This window comes from Rhincodon typus, chromosome 14 (assembly GCF_021869965.1).
Source record: "Rhincodon typus isolate 14 chromosome 14, sRhiTyp1.1, whole genome shotgun sequence".
Classification (NCBI taxonomy): Eukaryota; Metazoa; Chordata; class Chondrichthyes; order Orectolobiformes; family Rhincodontidae; genus Rhincodon; species Rhincodon typus.
Genome location: NC_063345.1, coordinates 46,134,097 through 46,158,326, shown reverse-complemented (window position 1 = coordinate 46,158,326; position 24,230 = coordinate 46,134,097). Strand labels below are relative to the sequence as shown.

General features: G+C 40.0%; 1 protein-coding gene across 4 annotated transcripts; it reads right to left on the bottom strand.

Annotated features, from left to right (window-relative positions):
- Positions 1-1,123: 1,123 nt before the first annotated feature.
- Positions 1,124-24,206, bottom strand: tmlhe (trimethyllysine hydroxylase, epsilon). Of its 4 annotated transcripts, none has more exons than XM_048604885.1 (8): positions 24,107-24,206; positions 18,017-18,203; positions 16,678-16,854; positions 16,198-16,474; positions 8,244-8,363; positions 7,458-7,694; positions 3,365-3,503; positions 1,124-1,603 (listed from the first exon to the last, which is right to left on the bottom strand). In XM_048604885.1, exons 1-8 carry the CDS (start codon positions 24,203-24,205, stop codon positions 1,472-1,474), a joined length of 1,368 nt encoding a protein of 455 aa, XP_048460842.1. In that variant the 5' UTR covers position 24,206; the 3' UTR covers positions 1,124-1,471. The 4 variants fall into 4 exon arrangements, with proteins under 4 accessions (XP_048460842.1, XP_020391623.2, XP_048460843.1 ...); XM_020536034.2 differs by having other exon boundaries at positions 23,198-24,182; XM_048604886.1 differs by lacking the exon at positions 24,107-24,206 and adding an exon at positions 22,833-23,048.
- Between the last annotated feature and the right edge of the window lie 24 nt (positions 24,207-24,230).

The window sequence follows — 24,230 nt, the reverse complement described above, 5'->3', positions numbered from 1 at the left end:
ATCCTCCATAACACATTCTTATGGATTTAAAGTAGTTGATGACCTGATCCATACAGCATCCTATTAGTTACAGCCTGCCAAAAAATGAAAATCTATTTATTCCCACACTTTTTTGTCTGTTAAATAATCTTCAATCATTGCCAAAATATTACTCAATCCCCTGGGCCCCATTTGTAGTAAAGATGTGATATATTTTATCGTAGGCTTTCTGAAAATTTAGAAGATATTACATTGTGTAGTTCCCTGAATATACATTATTGCAACCTCTAAAAGTTTACAATATTTTTGATAAAGCTGTTTTCAATTTCATAATTTTACGTCCACTCTACCCAAACTTATGATAGAACATTGCTAATAATGGATCCTAGCATTTTCCCTACTATGGTGTCAAACTTATTGGCCTATTCAATTTTCTCTTTCTCCTCCCTTTCGAATAGCTGCGTTTACAACCTAGATTTAGTATCTTCTCAACTTCCTTATATCACATTTAAAAACTTTGTCTGAAAAGACAAAAAGTTTCTGAATTGCCAGAAATATATGGGTGGAACTTAAGTTGGGTATTAGTTCAAAACACTCTAATATCCAGAACTGATCTGTATAAAGCATGGAACATAAATATTATTCAGAGGTCACATGACACAGGTTTATAGTCCAACAGGTTTATTTGAATCACTAGCTTTTGGAGTGTTGCTCCTTCATCAGGTAAAGACTTCAAATAAACTTTCAAATAAACCTGTTGGGACTATAACCTGGTGTCATGTGACTTCTGACTTTGTCCACCCCAGTCCAACATCGGCACCTCCACATCATGAATGTTACTATGCTTTTACTAGGCTTTGCATAAAATACTACCCATAATAGTGCGGTTGTTAACTGTCATATAAAGTGATTATGGGTGGAAAAGCCCAGTTACATGTAACATGACTGAAACAGATGTGTTTCGTTTAGCATGTGCAACATAGACTACGGGATTTCAAGTTGACACAGACTACATATTAGCAAGCGGCAGCCAAGTTCAAATTAAAGCACTATAAACTACAAATGCTGTTAAACTAAACAACATTTAGTGTAGAGAGCATGTTGTTGATCTTGTTGTTCAAGCTCATCACACTAGTCCTTCATGAATGATTCCAAATCACAATTTCTTTGCCAACTGTATACAACGAATTTCACTTTACATAATTGGAATAATAAACTTCATTAATCCATTAGGAGGAGGGTGGGTCAAAATGAAAAGAAGGGCAGTAGTTGAAAGATAATAATAATTAAAGCTTTAAAACTAACATTATGGTTCAGCAGGGCAAACTAAATATAATTTGTGAAACTGTCTCATTCAGTGAATATACAGTTCATCAAGATCTTTAAGATGCTCCACCAGCAATTCATAGTTCAAAAAAGTAAATTTAAAATTCAGATAGATGTCAAAACTCTGAAGTCAACAAATTGTATACGAAGTTCAGAAATTTGTTTTTCAAATCTCGATCCCAATGAATCTTGCAGTGTTCAGTACATCATCTCTCACCAGGTAACAGCCACACAGGCGACGGTATCCAGTAAATGCATCACGTCCATGAAGGACTCTCCAATTATCAACAAATAAAACCTATAGTAGATACAAGCATTCACTTAAAATGTTACAATTTCAGTACATGTGGATCAATTTTGACTTCCCAATGAGAAACAACTACTACAAAACAATGTTAAATAGCATTGTTCTTTCATCACAAATACTTATTTCAAAGACTGATGCAGAGAAGCATTCAAAATCCAAAAACAACTTTGGTATATAGCTCATTGGTACTCTACTTATGAAAGTACTTTGACCCTCTTTGCCTCATACAGATCACTGTGAAAATGTACAAAGTAACACCTGAGACTCATCTGCTCTTAGGACAACCAGATATCACATCCAACAGGCAGTGACTGAGATAAGTGGCTGTTCAAATGCAAAACACCATCTTAAGCAGCTCTACATAATTTCTTAAATAATTACAACTGTAAAGGGGTTGAGTTTTCAAAACTTCAACCATTAAAATCAGAGTAAATGAACCTTTACATACAGACGAAAGTTTGACTTTCTTTTTCCTTAAAAATGCTTTTAATGTAGGTTGTGAAAGTACAACCTTTAACATAAACAAAAGGGAGATGGGTAAGAAACATTTAGTGAAAAACTACAAGAGCAGCAGGAATAATACAGTTTGCTTGCTACAAAGCTTATAACACTACTGCTCAACCAGAGCATTTACAGAACAGTAAACTTCAAACTTACAAAATTCACAACTGCACAAGTTGGAATCAATGTTCATCATGGATTACGCATAAAATATTATGCACAATATGCTATATCTTGTGTCCTCGAAGCTCTTTGTTGGACATGCCTCTTCAAGAGATGAATGAGTTGGCGTTGAAATGAGGTATGTCCAGGAGAATTTCCATATATCATAAATAATTCGATATACATATGTTACACATCTCCATACGTATAAGTCTAATCTGAACTGTGCAGAATTAGTCAAAGTTTAGAGACAATAGATGGTGATGTTACTTTCAATAAGTGGATTGAACATGCTTATACAGGTGATATGTAAATAATTGTTCTGATATGTAGGTAAGTGGGGTGGGGAGGGGCCCTGGGAGTAGGGGTGTGAAATAATTTATAACTTAACATGTTTTCATCCACAACAGAATGGATGACTACTGATAGCTGCATGAAAGCTGTCATGTTCTGTGATCACTTAAACCGTCATGAATCTAGTCGCCTGCCATTTCAATAAACTACTGTGTTCCTATGCCAACACTTGGGTCTCAGGTTTGCTGTTCTGTTCTGAAAAAATGTTAGTCCTGTTTTCTCTCCAAAGATGCTGCTGAGTTTCTTTAGCAATGTCCGATTGTTTATTATAGATCCAAGATTCAGGCACTTGCTCAAATAGTAGGCCATTACTACAGTTCCAGGTGGGTAAATGGATCTTGCACTAAAACTAACTCACACAGTCCTTTTGGAAAGTACTTTGTTTTTAAAAGTATCAATTTGTCTTGCAAAAGGAAGCGATTCTACCAATTCAAGCAAATGAATACACTGGCTTAATTGACATATGTACCCGCTAGCCATTTGATGTGAAACTGCAATGTTTAAGGGCTCTTGTGGCACATGGTAATGTCCCTGTCTCTGAACCAGAAGGCCTGGTTCAGATGATATGATATTACATATGTAATAACATCCCTAGAGCATGTTTATGTAAAATATCTACAAACAGTCAGCAGTGTTCAAAAGGCTTTTTTTTGCCCCTGTAACTGCAACATAGATAAATCATATTTACCACCACTGAACTTAACACCCAAACTGCAAGATGATTTACCTCCTTACCTTTCCAGGTTTGAGTTTCACCCAGATTTCATTCTCTGGTTTTCGGAGTTCTGTCGTAAGGGCTCGATGTGCAACATACCATTGATGAACAACGTCATGAGGTACTGTGTTTATAATGGTTCGGTCATAATTGTTATACCTGTTGACAAAGCAACTGTTAGAAAGATGCTGCTAATGAGATTTGAAACAAAGGAGCTGTTGCTAGAAGAGAGATCACGGGGTGATTTGGTAGCAATTCAAGTTACAAATAGAGGTGGGACACGCAAGGTAGAAAACAGACTATTCCCAGTGGTTGAGGAATCTAAAAGGGAACCAAAAGTAAACTGAAGTGTTGCAATAAGAGGAGATCCATGATTAAAAGCAAGAGATCTGGAGCTATGCAGGTAAACCTTTTGTTGCAAGGGTACCTTACTAGAAGTTAATACTTTACAGGCTGTATTAACATTGAAGGCAAAGCTAAAGTCATGGGATCAAGAAAGACAACTTTCTGCTTGTGGAGAACAAGGAGCAACATTGTTTTAGAAATAATAGGCTAATTACATACTGCAGTTTCTCTAAAACTAAAGGCAGATTCTCTCAGTTATCTTGAGAAAATACACAGGGCATAGCACTAAGCCACTTTGTCCAAGAGGTTTCAAGAGAAAGGAAGATAAAGAGATCACAGAATTGTTAAGGCAGGGAGGTAGTGTCCGTGCTGGTTCTCCAAATGTGCATCTCAGTGCCACTCTCTTCCTTTCTTCGTGTAACTTGAACATTATTCCTTTTCAAATATGCCTACATCTCTTCAAAGGCCTTAACTAAACATGTCGTCAGAGTCTGGCATTGCATTCCAGACTCAAACCAGCTTCTTCCCTGCTGTGACAACAAGGTGCAGGGCTGGATGAACACAGCAGGCCTAGGAGCAGAGAGGCTGACGTTTCGGGCCTAGACCCTTCATCAGAAAAGGGGGAGGGGAAGGGGGTTCTGAAATAAATAGGGAGGGAGTGGGAGGCGGAAAGAAGATGGATAGAGGAGAGGATAGGTGGAGAGGAAACAAACAGGTCGAAGAGGCGGGGATGGGGCCAGTAAAGGTGAGTGCAGGTGGGGAGTTAGGGAGGGGATTGGTCAGTCCAGGGAGGACGGACAGGTCAAGGGGGCGGGATGAGGTTAGTCGGTAGGAGATGGAGGTGCGGCTTGAGGTGGGAGGAGGGGATAGGTGGGAGGAAGAACAGGTTAGGGAGGCAGGGACGAGCTGGACTGGTTTTGGGATGCGGTAGGGAGAGGGGAGATTTTGAAACTTGTGAAATCCACATTGATACCATTGGGCTGCAGGGTTCCCAAGCGGACTATGAGTTGCTGTTCCTGCAACCTTCGGGTGGCATCGCTGTGGCAAAGCAGGAGGCCCAGGATGGACATGTCATCTGAGGAATGGGAGGGGGAGTTGAAATGGTTCGCGACTGGGAGGTGCAGTTGTTTATTACGAACCGAGCGTAGGTGTTCTGCAAAGCGGTCCCCGAGCCTCCGCTTGGTTTCCCCGATGTAGAGGAAGCCACACTGGGTACAGCGGATGCAGTATACCACATTGGCAGATGTGCAGGTGAACATCTGCTTGATGTGGAAAGTCTTCTTGGGGCCTGGGATGGGGGTGAGGGACGAGGTATGGGGGCAGGTGTAGCACTTCCTGCGGTTGCAGGGAAAAGTGCCGGGTGTGGTGGAGCTGGAGGGGAGTGTGGAGCGGACAAGGGAGTCATGGAGAGAGTGGTCCCTCCGGAAAGCAGATAAAGGGTGGGGAGGGAAAGATGTCTTTGGTGGTGGGGTCGGATTGCAGAAGGCGGAAGTGTCGGAGGATGATGCGTTGGATCCGGAGGTTGGTGGGGTGGTACGTGAGGACGAGAGGGATTCTTTTTTGGTTCTTATTGCGTGGACGGGGTGTGAGGGATGAGGTGCGGGAGATGTGGGAGACACGGTTGAGGGCGTTCTCGACCACTGGAGGGGGGGGGAAGTTACGGTCCTTGAAAAACGAGGACAACTGATATGTACGGGAGTGGAATGCCTCATCCTGGGAGCAGATGCGGCAGAGGCGAAGGAATTGGGAATAGGGGATAGCATTTTTGCAGGAAGGTGGGTGGGAGGAGGAGTATTCTAGGTAGCTGTGGGAGTCGGTGGGCTTGAAATGAATATCGGTTTCTAGGTGGTTGCCCGATATGGAGACCGAGGGGTCCAGGAAGGGGAGAGAGGTGTTAGAGATGCTCCAGGTAAACTTAAGGTTGGGGTGGAAGGTGTTAGTGAAGTGTATGAACTGTTCGAGCTCCTCGTGGGAGCACGAGGCGGCGCCGATACAGTCATCAATGTAACGGAGGAAGAGGTGGGGTTTAGGGCTGGTGTAGGTACGGAAGAGGGATTGTTCCACGTAACCTACAAAGAGGCAGGCGTAGCTTGGGCCCATGCGGGTACCCATGGCTACTCCCTTTAGTCTGATGAATAGACTGTCTGACTCCAAATAATGTTGATCTTGTTAATGTTGTTCTTGCCTAGAGGAAATCCTACGGGGTGTAACCTGAATGCCTCACTCTGTCCAAGTTTTTTTCACCCTATGATTTTCACTGTACTTAGGTACATGTAACAATAAATCAAAATCAATCAACCAACCAACCAACCAGTCATTGAAAGACAAAGATTTTGCTCATGTATTTTACTCACTGCATTAAATTTGAGCCACTTCTTGATTCTTTCAGGAGTGGGAACATTTTCTACTCATTTCTTTTGTCCAGATCTCTCATAACTTTGAATACTTTAATGAGATCGTCTCTCAGTCTTCACTTGAAGGTCTTTTCCAATCTACCTTCACTGAAATAATTCTCATAAACCTCTTCTGCATCCCACCCAATGCATTCACATCTTTCATAAAAATGTGGCATCTGGATCTGGATGCAATTCTCCAGATGAAGGTGAACGAGTACCTTGTGTAAATTTAATAACCACTTTGTCCTTGTACTCTATCCCCCCATTAACACTTAGAGTACTGTCTGTTTTATTAACTACATTCTCAACCAGTAACATATGCACATATACACCAAGCTCCAACTGCTCCTGTACTCCTTTTGAGTTCCGCCATTGTCCCTCATCATGTCTCTCCTACCAAAATATGTCACCTCACACTTGTCTGTATTGAACTTTACCTGTTACCTCTCCATTCACTTCACCAACCTGCCTATGTTGTCATGAAGTTCTACATTACCTTCCTCACAGTTGACAGTGCTTTCAAGTTTTTTTTCGTCTGTAAATTTTGAAACTGCACCCAACATATCAAGGTGTAGATCATTGACATGTATCAGAAAAAGCAAGGATCCCAACACTGATGCCTGGGGAAACACACCACAAATCTTCCACCCAACCCAACCAAGAATCAATATACCCTGTCACCCCCATCAAGAAACATCTATTAAACATTACTGTTTCTTGTCATTTAGCCAATTTTGGATCCGTGATGCCACTGTCCCTTTTTACTTCAGAAAATAAAAAAAAGGCAATTCACCTTAAAGATATTCTAAAGTTTCTGTTTCAACCATTTCTTAGACTAGTTTACAGTAATCATTGAAGGCTTACTGTATTTATTCATTGAAGCATCGATGCAAACTTTATTTAGAGAGAGAGGTAAAAGATGCTAAGGAAAATTAAACATTTTCCCTTCTTGGATTTTACTGCTATCTGTTGAAGGGAACTCTGTGTGGTAATACAAAATAATCTGTTGCCTCTTAGAGGCATAGAGATGTACAGCACAGAAACAGTCCCTTTGGATCAACTTGTCCATGCCAACCAGATATCCTAGATAAATCTAGTCCCATTTGCCAGCATTTGGCTCATGTCCCTCTAAACCCTTCCTATTCATATTCCCATCCAGATGCCTTTTAAATGTTGTGATTGTACCAGTCTCGACCACTTCCTCTGGCAGCTCATTCCATACACAAAATTGTACTTTAGGTCCCTTTTAAATCTTTGCCTCTCACCCTAAACTTATGCCCTCTAGCTTTTGATTCCCCCACACCAGGGAAAAGACCTTGTCTATTTACCCTATTGATGACTCTCATGGTTTTATAAACCTCTTTAAGCTCACCTCATTAGGTATAATTCATTATTCCAAGGATAAACATTCAGAACTGGTCCAATTCCAATCATGTGATTGTGGCATCCTCCTACATTCTCTATGTATTCATGTTTTATTGGTACTTTAGTAAGCACTTCAAAGTTATGTGGATTTTCTTTTCGTACGTTTTCGGCAGCATGAAACCCATCCTGCAACAGTGTTCTTCCACCAGTTCCGTCATGCCTCAAACAATGGAACAGTTGAACTCTATTAAAAAGGATACACAAATAGGCAGAAGTCAGCTGTATGGAAGGCATGAACTACAAGTTTATTTAGGACCCTATTAATGAAAACAGGGTCGAATACACAAAAGTTTGGTTTCTCGCTCATCATACAAACAGATTTCCCATCCCATGATATTCCCTAATTTCAACTTGAATACGGCATTTCCATGGTGGGCTTCAGAATTCACAGGTACCAGCTGACCTTCAGCACCTTATGCAAAGATTATTATTCAATTAATTTATTGAATATACATTTTAGAATTGCGCTTTAAATTTCGTATCAACAGAATGACTCTTCAACATCTTTGAGAAAAAAAGAAAGAGTTGGTTGTGACAGAATACCTCAGAAAATGTACTTCAGATTTTTTTTCCTGCTCTTTTTAAAAGGAAAGGCAGTCATACAAGTGATCTGGTGAGCCGTAATGTCGGAGTCAACAGAAAGACAAATCATGTGCCTGAATAGGCGACAAGAAATGAAACAGAAAAGCAGAAAAATGTCTTCTAATTCTACACTAATAAGAAATACACATACCCACAAGGTTCCTGAAAATAAGTAGTGTCTGTATGGCGATCCAGAGCCACCTTTGTGTATGCAGTGTCGCCACGAGAAAAATCCGAAGTAAAATCCCACATTCGGCCAAAAATAGACTCCCTTCAGAAACAAGAGAAAGAAGGGCAATTAATAACCACGTCAAAATACTTTTAGGATTTTAGAATATGTATCTATCCAGTCCCTACTCAGTAATTGAAATTATCACAAGTTGCTTGCTTTTTGAAAGTAAGAATAACATAACCAAGCACCTTCTTTACAAACCAACCAATTTTCCAGCCAGAAATTTTGACTTATATCTCTTTCTCTGTAGAAAGATAAAGAAGTCGGTAGCTCAATTCAAGAGTAACAGCAGCGCTGATTAGATGTTTAACAATCACCAAGATGAAGTTGCTGTTTCAAATCAATATCTTCATTTAATTCAAATAATTCGAGAGTTATGACCTTGTAATCCAACTTTAATTTTGAAGTGAATTGTTACAGCTTGATTTTCGCATCAGTTTGAATATTCAAATATATCATAACTTAATGCAGGAAGGATTCCTGATACAAGAAGCTTCAAACCATCAACAATGTAGCAAACCTGCTCCCAGTACTCAACCACTCCCAACCTTGCTACGTAAAATACAGAAACCAGTGAATTAACTATGTTCCTGGAATGGAGGAAATAACGGAACCTGACGACACAAGAGTAAAGTATCATGACATACACATCGATTATGAACCTTTTATTCAACCATTTGGGTATGTAACAGACTGGTTCCGGTAAAATGGCAGTGGAGCATTGCTTCTGAGCCCAGGGCCCATCCACTCTTCGTCTTTTTCTTTTAATTCCTCTCTTGTTTTTTTTTCCTCTTTTTATTCTACTACCTCTTGTTGAAGAGCTCAGGAATTCACAGTGACAGCATCGGCGGTGGCAAGTTGGATCAGCACAGACTTGTGGCAGTGGTGTCAGAGAGGCTTTGGGTGCATCAAGGAGGCGATCCTACTACCGATTCAGGGCTGCTGTGATGGAGGTGAGTTTGGGTTCCCAGCAGTATCTGCATCCAACACAGATTCATGGACGCAGCAGTCAAGGTGAGTTTGGCCCAGCACAGGACCCTGTGGTATCGGCAGTGGCTGCATCAGCGAGGTGGGTCCAAAACTGAAGTCGAGTTTGGGCTGGTACGGCACCTGGCAATGGCACCTACATTGAGGACTCAGTGATGAGGGTGTTGGTGGAGGCGAGATGGCACTGAAGAGTGGTGACTTTTGTTCCAGCGGTGGCGGAGTAACAAAGGGGCATAGTGGGGCACTTAACAAGATGAACTGTAAAGTTAACACTTTTTCTTTATTCTTCTGCCTTTTATATTCTATGTTTTGGTTTACTTTTCTGTGTTTTAAGATGGCACCAGATTGGCAACACTATACAACACTTTTCACTGTATTTCTGTAACAAAATACATGTGACAATAAATAAATCAAATCACTGCTTTTTTTTAAATGGGGATGTTCATGATCACAGTTAGAATTCCGAATGCACATAATTTAAAAGCATTAGTTATCACATTAAAATTATCTACAGTTTGGATTGTAAGTGGAAATGTAAATAACTGCACAAAGTCATACAGCCATAGAGGTATACAGCATGGAAACAGACTCTTTAGTCAAACTTGTCCATGCTGACTAGGTATCCTAAATAAATCTAGTCCCATTTGCTAGCATTTGGCCCATATCCCTCGAAACCCTTCCTATTCATATACCCATCCAGATGCCTTTTAAATGTTGTAATTGAGCCTGCCTCCACCACATCCTCTGGTAGCTCATTCCATACACGCACCACCCTCTGCATGAAAATGTTGCCCCTTAGGTCCCTTTTAAATCTTTCCCTTCTCACCTTTAACCTATGCCCTCTAGTTTTGGGCTCACTAACCCCGGAAGAAAGATCTTGTCTATTTACCCTATCCATGCCCCTCCTGATTTTATAAACCTCTATAAAGATCATCCCTCAGCTGGCAACGCTCCAGGGAAAGTAGCCCAAGTGTGTTCAGCCTCAGCCCTCAAACCCTGGCAACATCCTTGTAAATCTTTTCTGAACCTTTTCAAGTTTCATAGCATCCTTCCTATAGCAGGGAGAGCAGAATTGAGAATTGCAAGCAATATTCCAACAGTGGCCTAACCAGTGTCCTGTACAGCCGCCACATGATCTCTCAACTCTTATACTCAATGCATTGACCAATAAAGGCCTTCTTCACTATCCTGTCTACCTGCGACTCTACTTTCAAGGAACTATGAACCTGCACTCCAAGGTCTCTCTGTTCAGCAACACTCCCCAGGACCTTACCATTAAGTGTATAAGTCCTGCCCTCATTTGCCTTTCCAAGGTATCTATATTGTACTTATTTGTATATTCAATGGTATTCTAATTAGCACGAAGAACAGATCAATTTGGTATAAATCACATTTCACTTTAATATGGAATGCTCTAAAAGGTGTAGATGTATAAACTGAATAACAATGTTCTCTGGAAACCCTACAGCATAGCAATACAGAAAACACATTGATCTCCTTAATGGATTATGCATAATCTAGTTTGAATTTGAATGGTTGAGATTTTAAAAAAGACTACTCACTTCTAACCACCCCAGAGTTAAAACATCAAGACAATGTTTGCTTTCCAGCAACAGAGTTGTAGATGGTAACTTTTCATCTACTGTTCTCGGATTTTTCATCTGTTTCTGACTGCTTGTCTTGGTCTACAGTCCAAACGGTGATTAATCCTACTCTTGTAAATTGGGAGTCATAGTCTTCCCAAACAAACACTAACAGTGTAAAATGGCTATAGAGAAAGCAAATAGTGTTTTAGTTGCATATTGGGGTAACTCCTGTGTAACTATTGCACTAACCTCCCAACTGACCAATCCCCTCCTCATTACACCTCATTCAAATTCTGGGGCAAGATATCCCCACTTCCCACCTGGGACCTAATATCTACTCCCCTGCCAACTCCAGAAACCCTTCCCATAATCCTGGACACATATTTCTTATTGACCCTAAACAGGCCATCAATCACTGCCACACTACCTCTGCCCATCTGGCACCCTAACATCATACTTAGCTTGCATACTTAGCCTTTCACAGGAGATGTCAAAGTGGCTGATTGTGATGATAGACATCACAATCACAGAAAATGGCATTGACTGCCAAGAGCCTTTCCCTGGCTAATCTGCGTTGAAGGACCTGTCAGGTTTAAAGTACAGCTTCACATTTCTGCAGGACCCCTGATCAGAATATCCTGTCAGAAATGTGGAGTTATATTAATGTTAAAAAAAGAAATAGAGTGGAAAAATCCAGTCCATAATTTTATTGAGATGCACAAAATCCTAAAAGTGTATTTCTACAAGTCTTTGAAGGTGACAGGTCAAGCTGGAAAAGGCTTTTAAAGCAAATAGGATTTTGATCTTTATTAATAGAGATACATAGTTCCAATGCAAAGACGTTATGGTACCCCTCATACATAAGACATAATAATTAGAGCAAATAGATTTATATTAATTGGCAAAAGACCCTTAAGCTTTGTCTGAGTAATGTGGACAATTCAAGCATTTCAGTTTAAGAGATTCCACAACATATTTGAGGAATCTGCCATTAGTTGGCAAGGTAACTTATGGTGGACTTTGAGCTCCCTCATTTTGCTGAGAAGAATTGCATAGTCTTATTCCACCCACAAACTGGACCATGGGACTTCTCTGAAAAGGTTCTCCAAATTCTGTAACCTTCACCTAAGGTCTCTGTTAAGGAAATGGCACTGGGTGTAACAGTTTTAAAAAAAAAAATCACTCCTGTAAGGAATGAAGTGGCCTTTGGAAACACATTGGGTACAACAGTAAAAAACAAGTCACTCCTGCAAGTAACAGAGTGGCCTTTGATTAAGAGTTCATGATCTGTTACACACGTTGATATATTATTTTTTAAAAAGATTATTTGGATTATGCATCTTTGGAACAATAGGCCTTTGATCCACTCTGAGACCTGTCCCAATCACTTTGCATATTTATGGGGAAGATTAGAGCTAGGGGACACAGTTTAAGAACAACAGCCTTCCCTTTGAAGACAAAAATGACAAGAATTTTGCTCTGAGGATCATTAACCTATGAAATTTGCTGCGTCGGAACAGTGGAGGTGAATCATTGAATTTATTCAAAGCAGAGTTAGATAAGCTTTTAATAGATAATGGAGTCAAGGATTATTGATGGATGGTGGGAGTCAGACTGGAAAATGCAGTAGAGATTGCAACTTATTGAGAGATCAATCATGCTTTGAGTCGAATGGCGGAATAGGAGTAGGCTATGTTGCTATGAGAAGGCTAAGAAGGCCAAGGAAATGGCACAAAAGAGTTTTATTAGAGTGGTATTAGGGATATGCATGTTCATTTCCTTGGACACCAGAGAAGGGGGCTGTCGTCCTTGGTTACAGAACATAGGATATAGGAGAGATTTAATAGGTAGTATTCAAAATTACAAAGGACTTTGATAAAATAAATTGGCAACTGTTTCCAGTGGCAGAAGGGACATTGACTAGAGAACGTAGACTTACAATAACTGTCGAAAAAGTGGCAATTTTTAACATGTAGAAAGAATAGGCCGAACAACCTCTTTTGTGATGCCATTCTATATCAGTCTACAATTCCAAAGAGTAATTTCCAACTGTAATTGTGAGGATTTATTTGACCAAGTTTTGTCTATTCCAAGAGATTGTCAAAATATATTAATGTCCTGATAGTTTCTTTCAGGTGTCTCCCTCAACCCCAATCACTCCTCAAACTCAAGTTTAGATTGTATACTATTAAAACACACACATGAAGCATCTTCCACAAATTACAATCCAGAATTTTAATTCATTGCAATAAGATCTTGTTGCATTAATAATTGGCTGCAAGTTTAATTAATTTCATATATTTGCAGGGGTGACAGAAAACAATGCTGTCTGCTGTGTTAGAAAGTGTTATTTGTTTGGATATTGTGGTGACAGAGGAGGAAATCCAGTTACCGAAGGGTTTAAAACTGACGTGGAGGTGGTATTGGATAAGTAATTAAAATTGCTAATACTAAATGAGATGCATCCAAGGATACTGAAAAAGAGGAGAGAGTACACAGGCACTGAATCTTTGAATCTTCCCTAGATTCAGGGGTGATACCAGGGAACTTGTGAATTGCAAACACCGCACCCTTGTTTTAAAACACAGTTATAAAGATAAGCCCAGCAATTACACACCAATTATTCAGGATAGGAATAATAGTCATATGGAAGAATATGGGTTAATTCAGAACAGCAGTATGGATTTATTAAAAGGAAAATTGTGCCTCACTAACTTGCTAGGGTTTCTTTGAAGAAGTGCCAGAAAGGAATGAGGAGGGAAATGTTGTTGATCTGGTGTACATGGACTTCCAAAAGACTTTTGATACATTGCTGTATAACAGACATAAGAAAAGTAATAACTTGTGGAATAAAAGGAACAGTAGCAATGTAAATCCAAAATTGGCTCAGGGATATGGACAATTGTTCATGGTTATTTTTCAGGCAGGAGGAAGATTTCTAGCGGAGTTCCCAGGATCAGGATTGGAACCCTTGTCTTTTCTGATGTATTGTATATTATGTATAAATAACTGGCCCAACTCACCAAGATCTGGATTAATTCCAAAAGTTTGCAGATGATACAGGTTGCAAAGTTCTGAAGATATGTGAGGAGGACAGTATTGGTCGAGTAGGCAGATGTGTAGCAGCTGAAGTCTCATGCAAAGTGAGGGGTGATACATTTTGGTACAAAGAACATTCAAAAACAGCGTAAAGTAAACTACGACTCCAAAAGGGTATGCAGGTCCAGAGAGTTCTGTGTGGATATGTGCATAAGTTATCGAAGGTGGCAGGACAGGCAGAGATGCTGGTTATTACAACATGCAATATTCTAGACTTCATAAATAGGGGCACCTATTGCAAAAGCAGGGAGATTATGCTGACCTTATGTACAATACTAGTTAGACCTCAGTTAAAAGATTTTGAGGTTCCCAGAACTGTACACTTTAGGAAGAATGTGAATGCATTGACAGTACAAAAAAGGTTTATGAGAATGGTACCAGACATGAAAAACTTTAATTAAGGATAAATGGGAGAAGTTCAGACAGCAAGGGGAGATCCGATGCAAGTTTTCAAAATCAAAGGTCTAGACAAAGTATTTAAGGAGAAACTGTTCTGGACTATAAGAAGATTGAGAACCAAAGAACACAGATATAAAGCGCTTCACAAAAGAAACATACATGAGACAACAAAAAAAAAAATTCTGAGAGTAGCTATGGTCAAGAATGTACAGCTTAGGGTATGATGGAAGCCGATACAATTGAGGCATTCAAGAAGGCATTAGATGATTGTTAAGGCTGCCCATGACTCAGTGGCACAAAATGGCTGACAATTGCCCCAGTAAGCTCTGCAGAACACGGCTGACAGTAGTTAGAGCAAGTGAGAAAATATTTGCTTAATGTAGTCTCAGAAAGGAGAACAATAGCAGGTTTGCGTTAAATGAGATACAATGTGCAGCTGCAATTGCTTACATAGATAAGAACATTTTCATGCTAATTAGCTGTTTGTCTTAAATTATTTAATTAATCTGTTATAATATTAGGAGTAGGTTTTAGTTAAGATCCTTCACATAATCAGAGATATAGATTCCAAAGTAACTATAGATTCACTTATATATTTTTTTAAAAAATCACCAAAAGCATTAGAGGAAGAGATTCAAACCAGGTTCAGACAGCAAAAGTGCCCCACCCCCCTACCAGCACACCCCCCACCCCACCCTACCCCCCTTGCATGATACCAGTGACTGCTTGAATGAACTGCCATGTGCCTGAACTCTGCTGTCTCTTGATACTTATGTCCCATTTGGGTTGCTCATACAGTGATTGTTTAAATGAAAACAATACACGTTTATGGGGAAAAAAAAGGTAGAAGGACACCAAGCCATGATGGGTCAAACAGCCTCTTTATGCTCTGTTAGAGATCAGTGATTTTGTGATAGCTAAATTTTGAATGCTGGATACATCAGAAGTTGCAAATCAAAGGGCAAGAATTATTGAGTTACTGAGATGGTGAGGAAGAGGTATCCACACTTAGCACTCTGAATATCTCTTCAGGATACACAGTATCTGTAGGCATCTTGGAAGAAAGGTCAAAGTCTGGATTTAAAGCTTTCTGAAGAAGGCAGAGAAAGAATATGCCAGGCGTAGAGGGCAATTAGCAACCAGCAGTATTTCTGAGTTGAAGTCAGAAAGCAAAAATGCCGTGAGGCTCATGCTCGAGCCTGTATGTTCACAATTATGAAGAAGTACTGAAGGAAAGTTGAAGGATCAGCTAGCCAAGTGCTAGTGGAAAGGTCCCAAGAAATCTCGTACATCAGAGAAAACCAGGAACATGGAGAGGAACAAAGCAAATTCCTGAGAAGTGTGGCATTCCTTGGTTTGGTCACAGGAAAGGTGAAGGAACCTCTCAAGATTCTGCAAGTTAGTACAAATCTCAGCTGGAAATACAAGTAGAAAAGCGAGTGTTCCATTGAGATTTTGGGTCATGAAGAAGTGTTTATAAAATAGAGTGTTACAGCAGTGATACTTACTTTGTTTAACTTCTGTATAGTAACTCTTTGGATACGAGATCTCATGGTGCGATTCTGTTGATACCCACAAGTTTGAAGTTCTTTTTAAAACATTACTGGTCCCAACTGAGATCTTAACAGCTGATACAATATGTTAAAAATAGTAGACAACTTATTTTCCTCAGTATTCAGTATATCAAAATAGACCTACGATTGCTTTTCGACACAGTTAATAAAAAAAAATTGATCCGTTCAGAATTTAAAACTTTAATACTACATCCAAAGAAATTCCTATCATCTGTAAGAAAATCTCACCTGATCAAACCAACACGTAAAGCTACAGCTTCTGTTGCCTCAACACTCACAGGAACTTCATCAACAAAAGCAATGCCATAAAGCAGGAAGGTTTCCAAAAATTTTTTCAGTTCCTCATCCGACTCCATCACAGAATTGTAAGTAACATAAGGCATGTTGGCTTCATTATAAATGGAAGCATTCCAGAGGATACGACGTTGGACTGTCTGTTTCTGGCCTTCAAAAGAATATTTTGCCAACCATGACAAGGCGTATTTGGTCATGTGATTATCTGGCCCTGTTAAACAAGGAAAAAACTCAAATGGTTATAGCAAAGGAAAAAACATTCATGTTAGATATGCTCAAAAGAACCTGTGTTGCAAGCTAGCATCAAAAATACATTACAATTTAAATTCAATTCTCAGACAGCTCAAAGATCTCAGTTCAGAGAGAAAAAGAAACACAATACGCATTATGTACACAAAAGGAGTAGTAACTTACAGGTTATGTAGATTGTATCATTGTCAGAATGTATCTTTGCTGGCTTAATAGCCAAATCCACCTGAGCTGTGTCCAAGCTCCGCTGATTAGTCTTTGGGTTGTAACACGATGCAGAGCGACAATGATCTCGCAGCCAAACGTAATTTAATCGCATCACCATGTCACTATACTTCAATTCTATAGTAGTAATAAGATTTTAGTTCTTCAATGTTAACTGACTTGACAAGGCATGCATTTAGACAGCTTCAGATATCAGTGTAATAAATACAGGAGTATTAATCCGGATATAACATGGACAGTGGAGCAATGGAAATTTTAAAAACCCATTTACCGAGGACCATTGATTTTAAAAGCAATAACTGCCACTAACCCCTATAACTGAAATGTGAATGAAGTACTACAATTTTGCCAGCACATATGAACTGGTTGGATTTTTAAATTAAATGTCTCCCTTCGCAAATCAAAGCTTTTATTCTTGCTTGTGCATTCGTAGAAGGAAAAATGGAATCTTGCAGAGTTTTTGGAGCTGTTTATTTGATTCTATGCAGTGAAAAGGGACAACGTGTATAAAGTTTCACAGAATCACAATTTTTTTTGAAAATAATAAATGGAACTTATGAATGTAGAATACTGCACAAATAAATAAATGGAAATTATGTTTATTTATGGTGCTTTGCATTCAGGCAGATTAGTAATCAAGATGGTTATTTCAGCCACTTAAAAAAAAAGCAGCATGCAGACTTTAAATCTACCTCAAACATTACTTCAGACACCCAATATAGATTATCCATGAGCTATTTACATGAAGAGAATCACTAAAGCCAGTTATCAATTCAAATGTGTAGAAATGATTCAAATTAAATATAGCAATATGATAGAGCTTCTGATAACATCCTGACATTAATTAAAAATGGCAAGATTTTCTTGAAAGCTGCTCGCTTATTTTATTGCGGAGAAACTTTTTGAAAATAAGTTGATAAAATGCTCAACTAAAAACAGCTAAGATATCCCAAAAAAATCTTTAATATTCCTGTTACTGCAGTTCTAAATGTCACCAAATTTGCAACATCTTCAATTCCCAACCACTGCCAACCACTAAATTTTACCAAACCAACTCTGTCATTCTTCAATAAAACAGTACTCAATTCAATTGAAAACAACAATCTAGGACTACCTTACCATCCGAACTGGAGAATGATATGTACATGAATGACATGCAGGTGATACATATACAATCAAAAGAAGTTGCAAATGTGGAAAGTTGAAAGTAGAGGCTGCATTAAAACAGCAACACACAAATTTTCATGTCCAAATTTCAATTTGGAATATCTTGCCTTACCCAAGTGTTGATCATGCATCAACCAGGAACAGTTCAACGAATCTGCAGCACCATGTTTCCAACGTCTTGCAGTTACTGCAGGTAGATGCTTCCTTATCCAACATTTCCATGGTTCCCGTCCTTGAAAGTCAGCTCTGAACAGATGCTTCACACTGCTGCTAATATGGAGAAAGCGGTACCAAGACATCTAAGAACACAAAAGATGATTTTCAGGGTATGATATTTATGCCTCCCAAATTATCGATGGTAATTGTATATGGGTATACATATTCTGAAACAAAATTCAGAACAGTTCTGAAGGAGGGTCATTCGACCCGAAACATCAACCCTGATTTCTCTCCACAGATGCTGCCGGACCTGCTGAGATTTTCCAGCAATTTCTGTTTTTGTTTCAGATTTCCAGTATCTACAGTTCTTTCAGTTTTTTGACACATTCTGAAGTTCCTTACAGTTTATGTGAAGTAATGCAGCTATATTCATGTGGACAGCTGTGTCAAATAGCTCTGGCCGCTATTGAAATCTCCATTAGAAGAACTAACTGTATTGGGAGCTTTGCTAATATTGAAATATTATTTATTTGATTTCGATCAGTAGCAATAACAAGTGAACCTTGCATGGAGACTAAGCAAATATAAGATTGTCACCTCCAGTTAGAAACACACAAGACTTACAAGATCAGGACATCTGTGCAATCCAGTCTGATCTCAATTTCCAGCTTTTTATCCATAACTAGAAAACTATCAATCTCTGAACATACTCAAAGACTGACTTATTTTTAAATTGTGGCCCTTGGCTCTAGACTCTTCAACCAAGAGAAACTTCTTACCTGCATCTATCCTGTTTATTTCTTTAAGTACTTTGCAAGTTTCAATAAGATTACCTCTTATTATTCAAAACTCTGGAGTTTGCCCAATCTCTCTTCATAGGACAGTCCTACCATCACAGGAACAAGTCTGTTCAATGCTCGTAGCAATAATATACACCTGAGATAAGGAGGCCAAAACAACACACTGTGCTCCAGGTGCAGTCTAACCAAGCTACTTTACAATTGAAGCAAGACTTCACTACTCCTGTACTTAAATCATTTTTCAATAAAGGTTAAATTCATTAGCCTTCTGATTTGTTGTTGCACCTGCATATTAGCCTTCAGTGACTGGGACAAGGATGCTTAGGTCTCTTTGTACATCTACATTTTTAAATTATCGCCATTTAAGAAATACTCTGCATACTTGTTCCTCCTACCAACATGGATATCCTTACATTTTCCACATGATATTTCATCTGTCACATTCCTGCCCATTCACTGAGCCTGTCCAAAATCACCTAAAGCTACTTTACATCTTCGTCATGACACTTAGCTTTTTATCATTTGCAAATTTGGAAATATTACATTTAGTCTACACAACTAAAATTATTAATATATATTGTGAACAGTGGGGGCCCATGTCCTGATCCTTGAGGTAACCCACTAGTCACAGCCTGCCAACATAAGAACGATCCTTCTATTTCTGTTTTGTCTGTAGCCAACCAGTAACCTCTAACTTGATTTAACTTACTTCCCTTTTGATAATATTTCTTATTGAAATCCACGTAGTTACTTCTTTATAAGTGATAAGTTTTTCTAATATTAACAGTAGCTTTACATCAATCAATGCACTTACAGTTTTCCAATGTCACTCTTGGACTTTTGGTGACTTTCAGCCTAGCTGTTAAATAGCTCTGGGTATAAGTATGCACCGTAGACCTGGCTGTCACTGCTTCTGGAAGCGGAGTGACGGTCCCAAGCTTTACCATTTCTTTATATTTGCTGCCAGTTAGAGATGTCTCCTGCAAGTACAGATGTCTCTCCTCAAGGAAGGTTCCCGATCTCTAGATACTTTCTCTCACACTTTGGGTAAAATCATTTTCAAAGATTCTTTCCTAATTCTCTAGCCAATTACTTTAAACCTATACCAACCACATAATTATTGATCTATCTTCTAAAAGGTACTAGATCCTTCTTATCCAGACACCTCAATTTTATCATTTGCAAAACTTCCCTCAACACCTTCATTTCAAAGCATGTATCGCAAGCCTGTGCATTCCCTCTTCAACTATAGTTCTATTGTTGGAAGGATCCTTCCCTCATTCATATCCTGTAGACATTCAACTGGAGTCACATCCTTCCTGTAATGCAGCGACCATAACTGTATCTCACACATTAGTTGCTGTCTAACTTCTGTTATACATAATTCTAGCATAGATTCCACTTTTGTTTTGCTTACTCAACAAAGCAAACTATCCCAATATACCTGCTGAGCCACTTTATCTGGAGTTCACTAGCTGAGTGTGTTCAAAACCAATATCGATAGATTTCTACATTTAAGACCAGGTGATACAGCAAAAGCATAGGAAAATGGTATTGAAGTGGAAAGATTATCTATGATCTCACTGAGTAGCAGCACAGGCTTGATGAGATGAATGGCTTACTCCTGCTCCTATTACTTATGTTCTTAACTACCTGCCCTGACGTTTTCAGGGACTTTGATTTTTTTTTAAAAATCCCATTCAGGGGATGTGCATGTAGCTGGCTGGGCCAGAAGGTGGTGGTGATCTGACTTCTTAAATCACTGCAATCCATTTGATGTAGGTACACTCACAATGCCATTAGGAAAGGAATTCCAGGATTTTAACCCAGCAACACTGAGGTGGCAACAGATGGTGAGCACCTTGGAAGTGAACTTGCAGATTGTGGTGTTCCCATGAATCTGTTGCCCTTGATATTTGACAGTGCTATCTATGCAGTCTTGGTGAACTTCTGCAGTACATCTTATAGATGGTACAGACTCCTCCTGAAGTGTAAAGTGAATGTGCATGTAGTGCCAATCAAGTGGACAGCTTCAACCTGAATGGCATCAAGCCTTTTGGGTACTGTTGGAGCTGCACTCATCCAGGCAAATGTAGAGTATCGGAGCATTTCAATCAGACTTCTGACGTGTGCCTTCTGCATGGTGGACAGACTTTGGACAGTCAGGAGCAGAGTTACTGTTGCAGGATTTTTTGTCTGCAACTTGCACATTAACACAGTATTTATATGGCTAGTCAAGTTCAATTTCTAGTCAATGATAACCCTCAACGTGGATAGAAGAGGATTCATTGATGTTAATGCCATTGAATGTCAAAGGACAATTATTAGATCCTGTCTTGCAGAGATGATCATTGCCTGGCACTTGTATTACATTACCTGTCACTTATCAGCCCAAACCTGAATTCCATTCAGGTATGCTACATTAGAACACAGACTTCATCAGTTTCTGAAGAGTCATGAATGATACTGAATGGTACATAATTATCAGTGAACAGTGGAGGGAAAGTCATTGATGAAGCAGCTGAAGATGGTTGGGCCTACAACATTTCCCTTAAGACTAAGACTCATAGCATAGTAATGTCCCCACCTCTTGGCCAGGAGTTCAAGCTCCACTTGTTCCAGAGGTGTGTCATAACAGCTCAGAACATATCTGAGGGAACTGTGCCATTCTACCCCAATTTCTCCTTTGAACCTGCCAGTAGTTTTGTTTTTTTCCCCCCCATGTGATAGGACAAGTTGTTTAATATTCCTGAGAAGTACCATGCCAAATTTTACTGATTAAAAGCACTATATAATGCAATTGTTGCCTACTTCAGTAAGTGCAAAAGGAGTAATCATTAGACAGATAACAGTTTATCAATGTAAGAAAAGTGAGTAATCAGGCTATTGAAGGGGGGCTTGCTCTTGCTGCTTTGCTTCATTTAATACAATTCCCTCAATTGCAATCAGCCAATTCAGCAGAAGCCTATTATCAAACCTCTCAAATATCTGCATGATTCACAATAATCATAGAAGGGAGGCAGAGGCAATTGTAACATTCAATGCAGTTATTTACAAAGTATTGTGGACAGCTGGCCCAGAGGACAAGATTCAGTCTTATCACGATTTGTTTGGTGTTGATCGTTGAAGAACCATGAAATATGCCAGTCAGCTAGGTTGGTATTACCAAGTAAGTCAGTACGTAGAAAGCGGTTCGTCTGTGGATCTCGGCCAAACTGACGACGTTAGATTCTGCAGTTACACATGCAGATTAAAACTGGTTTAAAAATTAACAAAAAACCCACACTGTTGGCTAATCACTTTTGATTTAACTATAGGTTAAAATTTACCTTTCTATTTTGCATGAACCACGGTTAGATTTTAAAGTAGCCAGAATTTCCCACGCAAACCCAAAAAAGTGTTTCCTAAAATTAGGTGCACTAATTCGAAGATTCCTAAATTTAACCACAGCAGCAACCAAAAAAAAAATTATTGCTGGCACTTTCTTTCACTGTGTGCCTTATTTGTCTGATTTGTTCCGTAGGTAAAACTTGAATAAATACGCTGCATTAATATGCATAAGTGATAGTTTGACGACTTCAAGCTTTTATTTTAATATTGACATCGCTGGGAAATCATTTGCAACATGTTTTGAACATACTCAGCGAGTGAGACCCCAACTTAAGTTCACTAATGCTGAAAATTGAGAGTCACTGAAAAGTTGATCTCGAGATGTGTTGAGAATCTCCCTACCAACACCAATTCGAGTCCCACACAAAAGTATTTACAAGAAACTCCTGCATATTCCCTGATAGTAGGAACTGCAGATGCTGGAGAATCCGAGACAACAAGGTGCAGGGCTGGATGAACACAGCAGGCCAAGCAGCATCATAGGAACAGGAAGGCATTCATCTGATGAAGGGTCTTGGCCCGAAACGTCAGCCCTGCACCGTCCCTGGTTCTCCAAGGCCCTCCTAAAGTTTCTCTAACCTGGGGAACAGGACACCAGAGAGGCGGCATAACACCGGGCCTTACCACTCCTCCTCGCGCCAATAACGAGGACATCGCAGATACGCCAAAAAAAAAACAGGCACCTCCAATCACGTCAAGACTATTAACAATTGAATAAGCTCAGCTGACCATCCAACTGCAGTCCTTTCCGCCCCCCCTTTAAAAAATCAACTGCTTTCACTGCACATGCGCCAGTTGCCCACGTCCTGTCCCACCCTTCCTTGACGCAGCTGTCAATCAATAGTATAAGTAAAAGACCTGTCAAAGTGGCAGCATCATCTTTCATATCTCCACATTGCTTTATTTGAAATCCCCATAATTAGATGTGTTGTGTAAATAATAACCTTCATTAGGCGGCACGGTGCCAGGCTCCCGGGTTCGATTCCAGCCTCGGGCGAATGTGTGTGTGGAGTTTGCATATTCCCTCCGTGTCTGCGTGGGTTTACTCCCACAGCCCAAAATTGCGCAGGTTAGGTGGATTAGCTATGTAAAATTGCCCATAATGTCTAGGGTGGGAAATACAGGGACAAGGTAAGAGACGGCTAGGTCTGGGTGGATGCTCTTCGGAGGGTCGGCATGGACTCACTAGGCCCAATGGCCTGCTTCCATACTATGAATGTTAAAGGTAGTAAGGCTTCACCCTCATATATGGGAGCAGACTGGGGAAACATGATCAAAGACCTATGCAAAGGTTTTAAGGACGCTTTGAAACCGAGAAATGATGGGACATTCAATATGGTTTACAAATATCTGGAGTTTAGCGCTATGTGGGATAGCCGTGGCAGTCAAGAATAGGAGATAAAAGCAGAGGTATTGGGGCTGGAGGTGTTTACAGATTTGGCAGACGAGGGATTGCAGCTATTTGGAGGGAAAGACTCAACAAATCTGAATCGAAATGCACAATTAATGAAGGATCTATTCATGTCTAACCTTTCAAAACTTCCAGACTGGTCACTGAACTCACTGAAAACAGTGGGCCGCTACGCATGCGTGTTTATTGGGGGAATTGTCTCATTGAGCATTGTCTCATCCACACCATCTCGGAGACCTTATGTATGACGTAATGCCATACGCAGGGAAAGGCGCGCGACTTTGAACAGGGTTCAGCAGTGGGGAGGAGGAACTCCCAGACCGAGAAGGAGAGCCCAGGAGGCGGGAGGCCCTCTCCTACTCTGTCTCCTTTCTGCTCTACTTCCAGCTCTTGCGCTCTACTTGTCGACCGCGCCTCTCCACCCCCGCGTTCTCTCCCGAACCTTGATCTCCTCTGTCCCCAGTCCCGAACTCTGCATTTCCAACCAAACTCCGGCCGAATCCCTCCCCCAGTCGGGCCGCCTAAGTCGGCACATGCGCATTTCAAAGTGGTGCACTTGGCAAAAA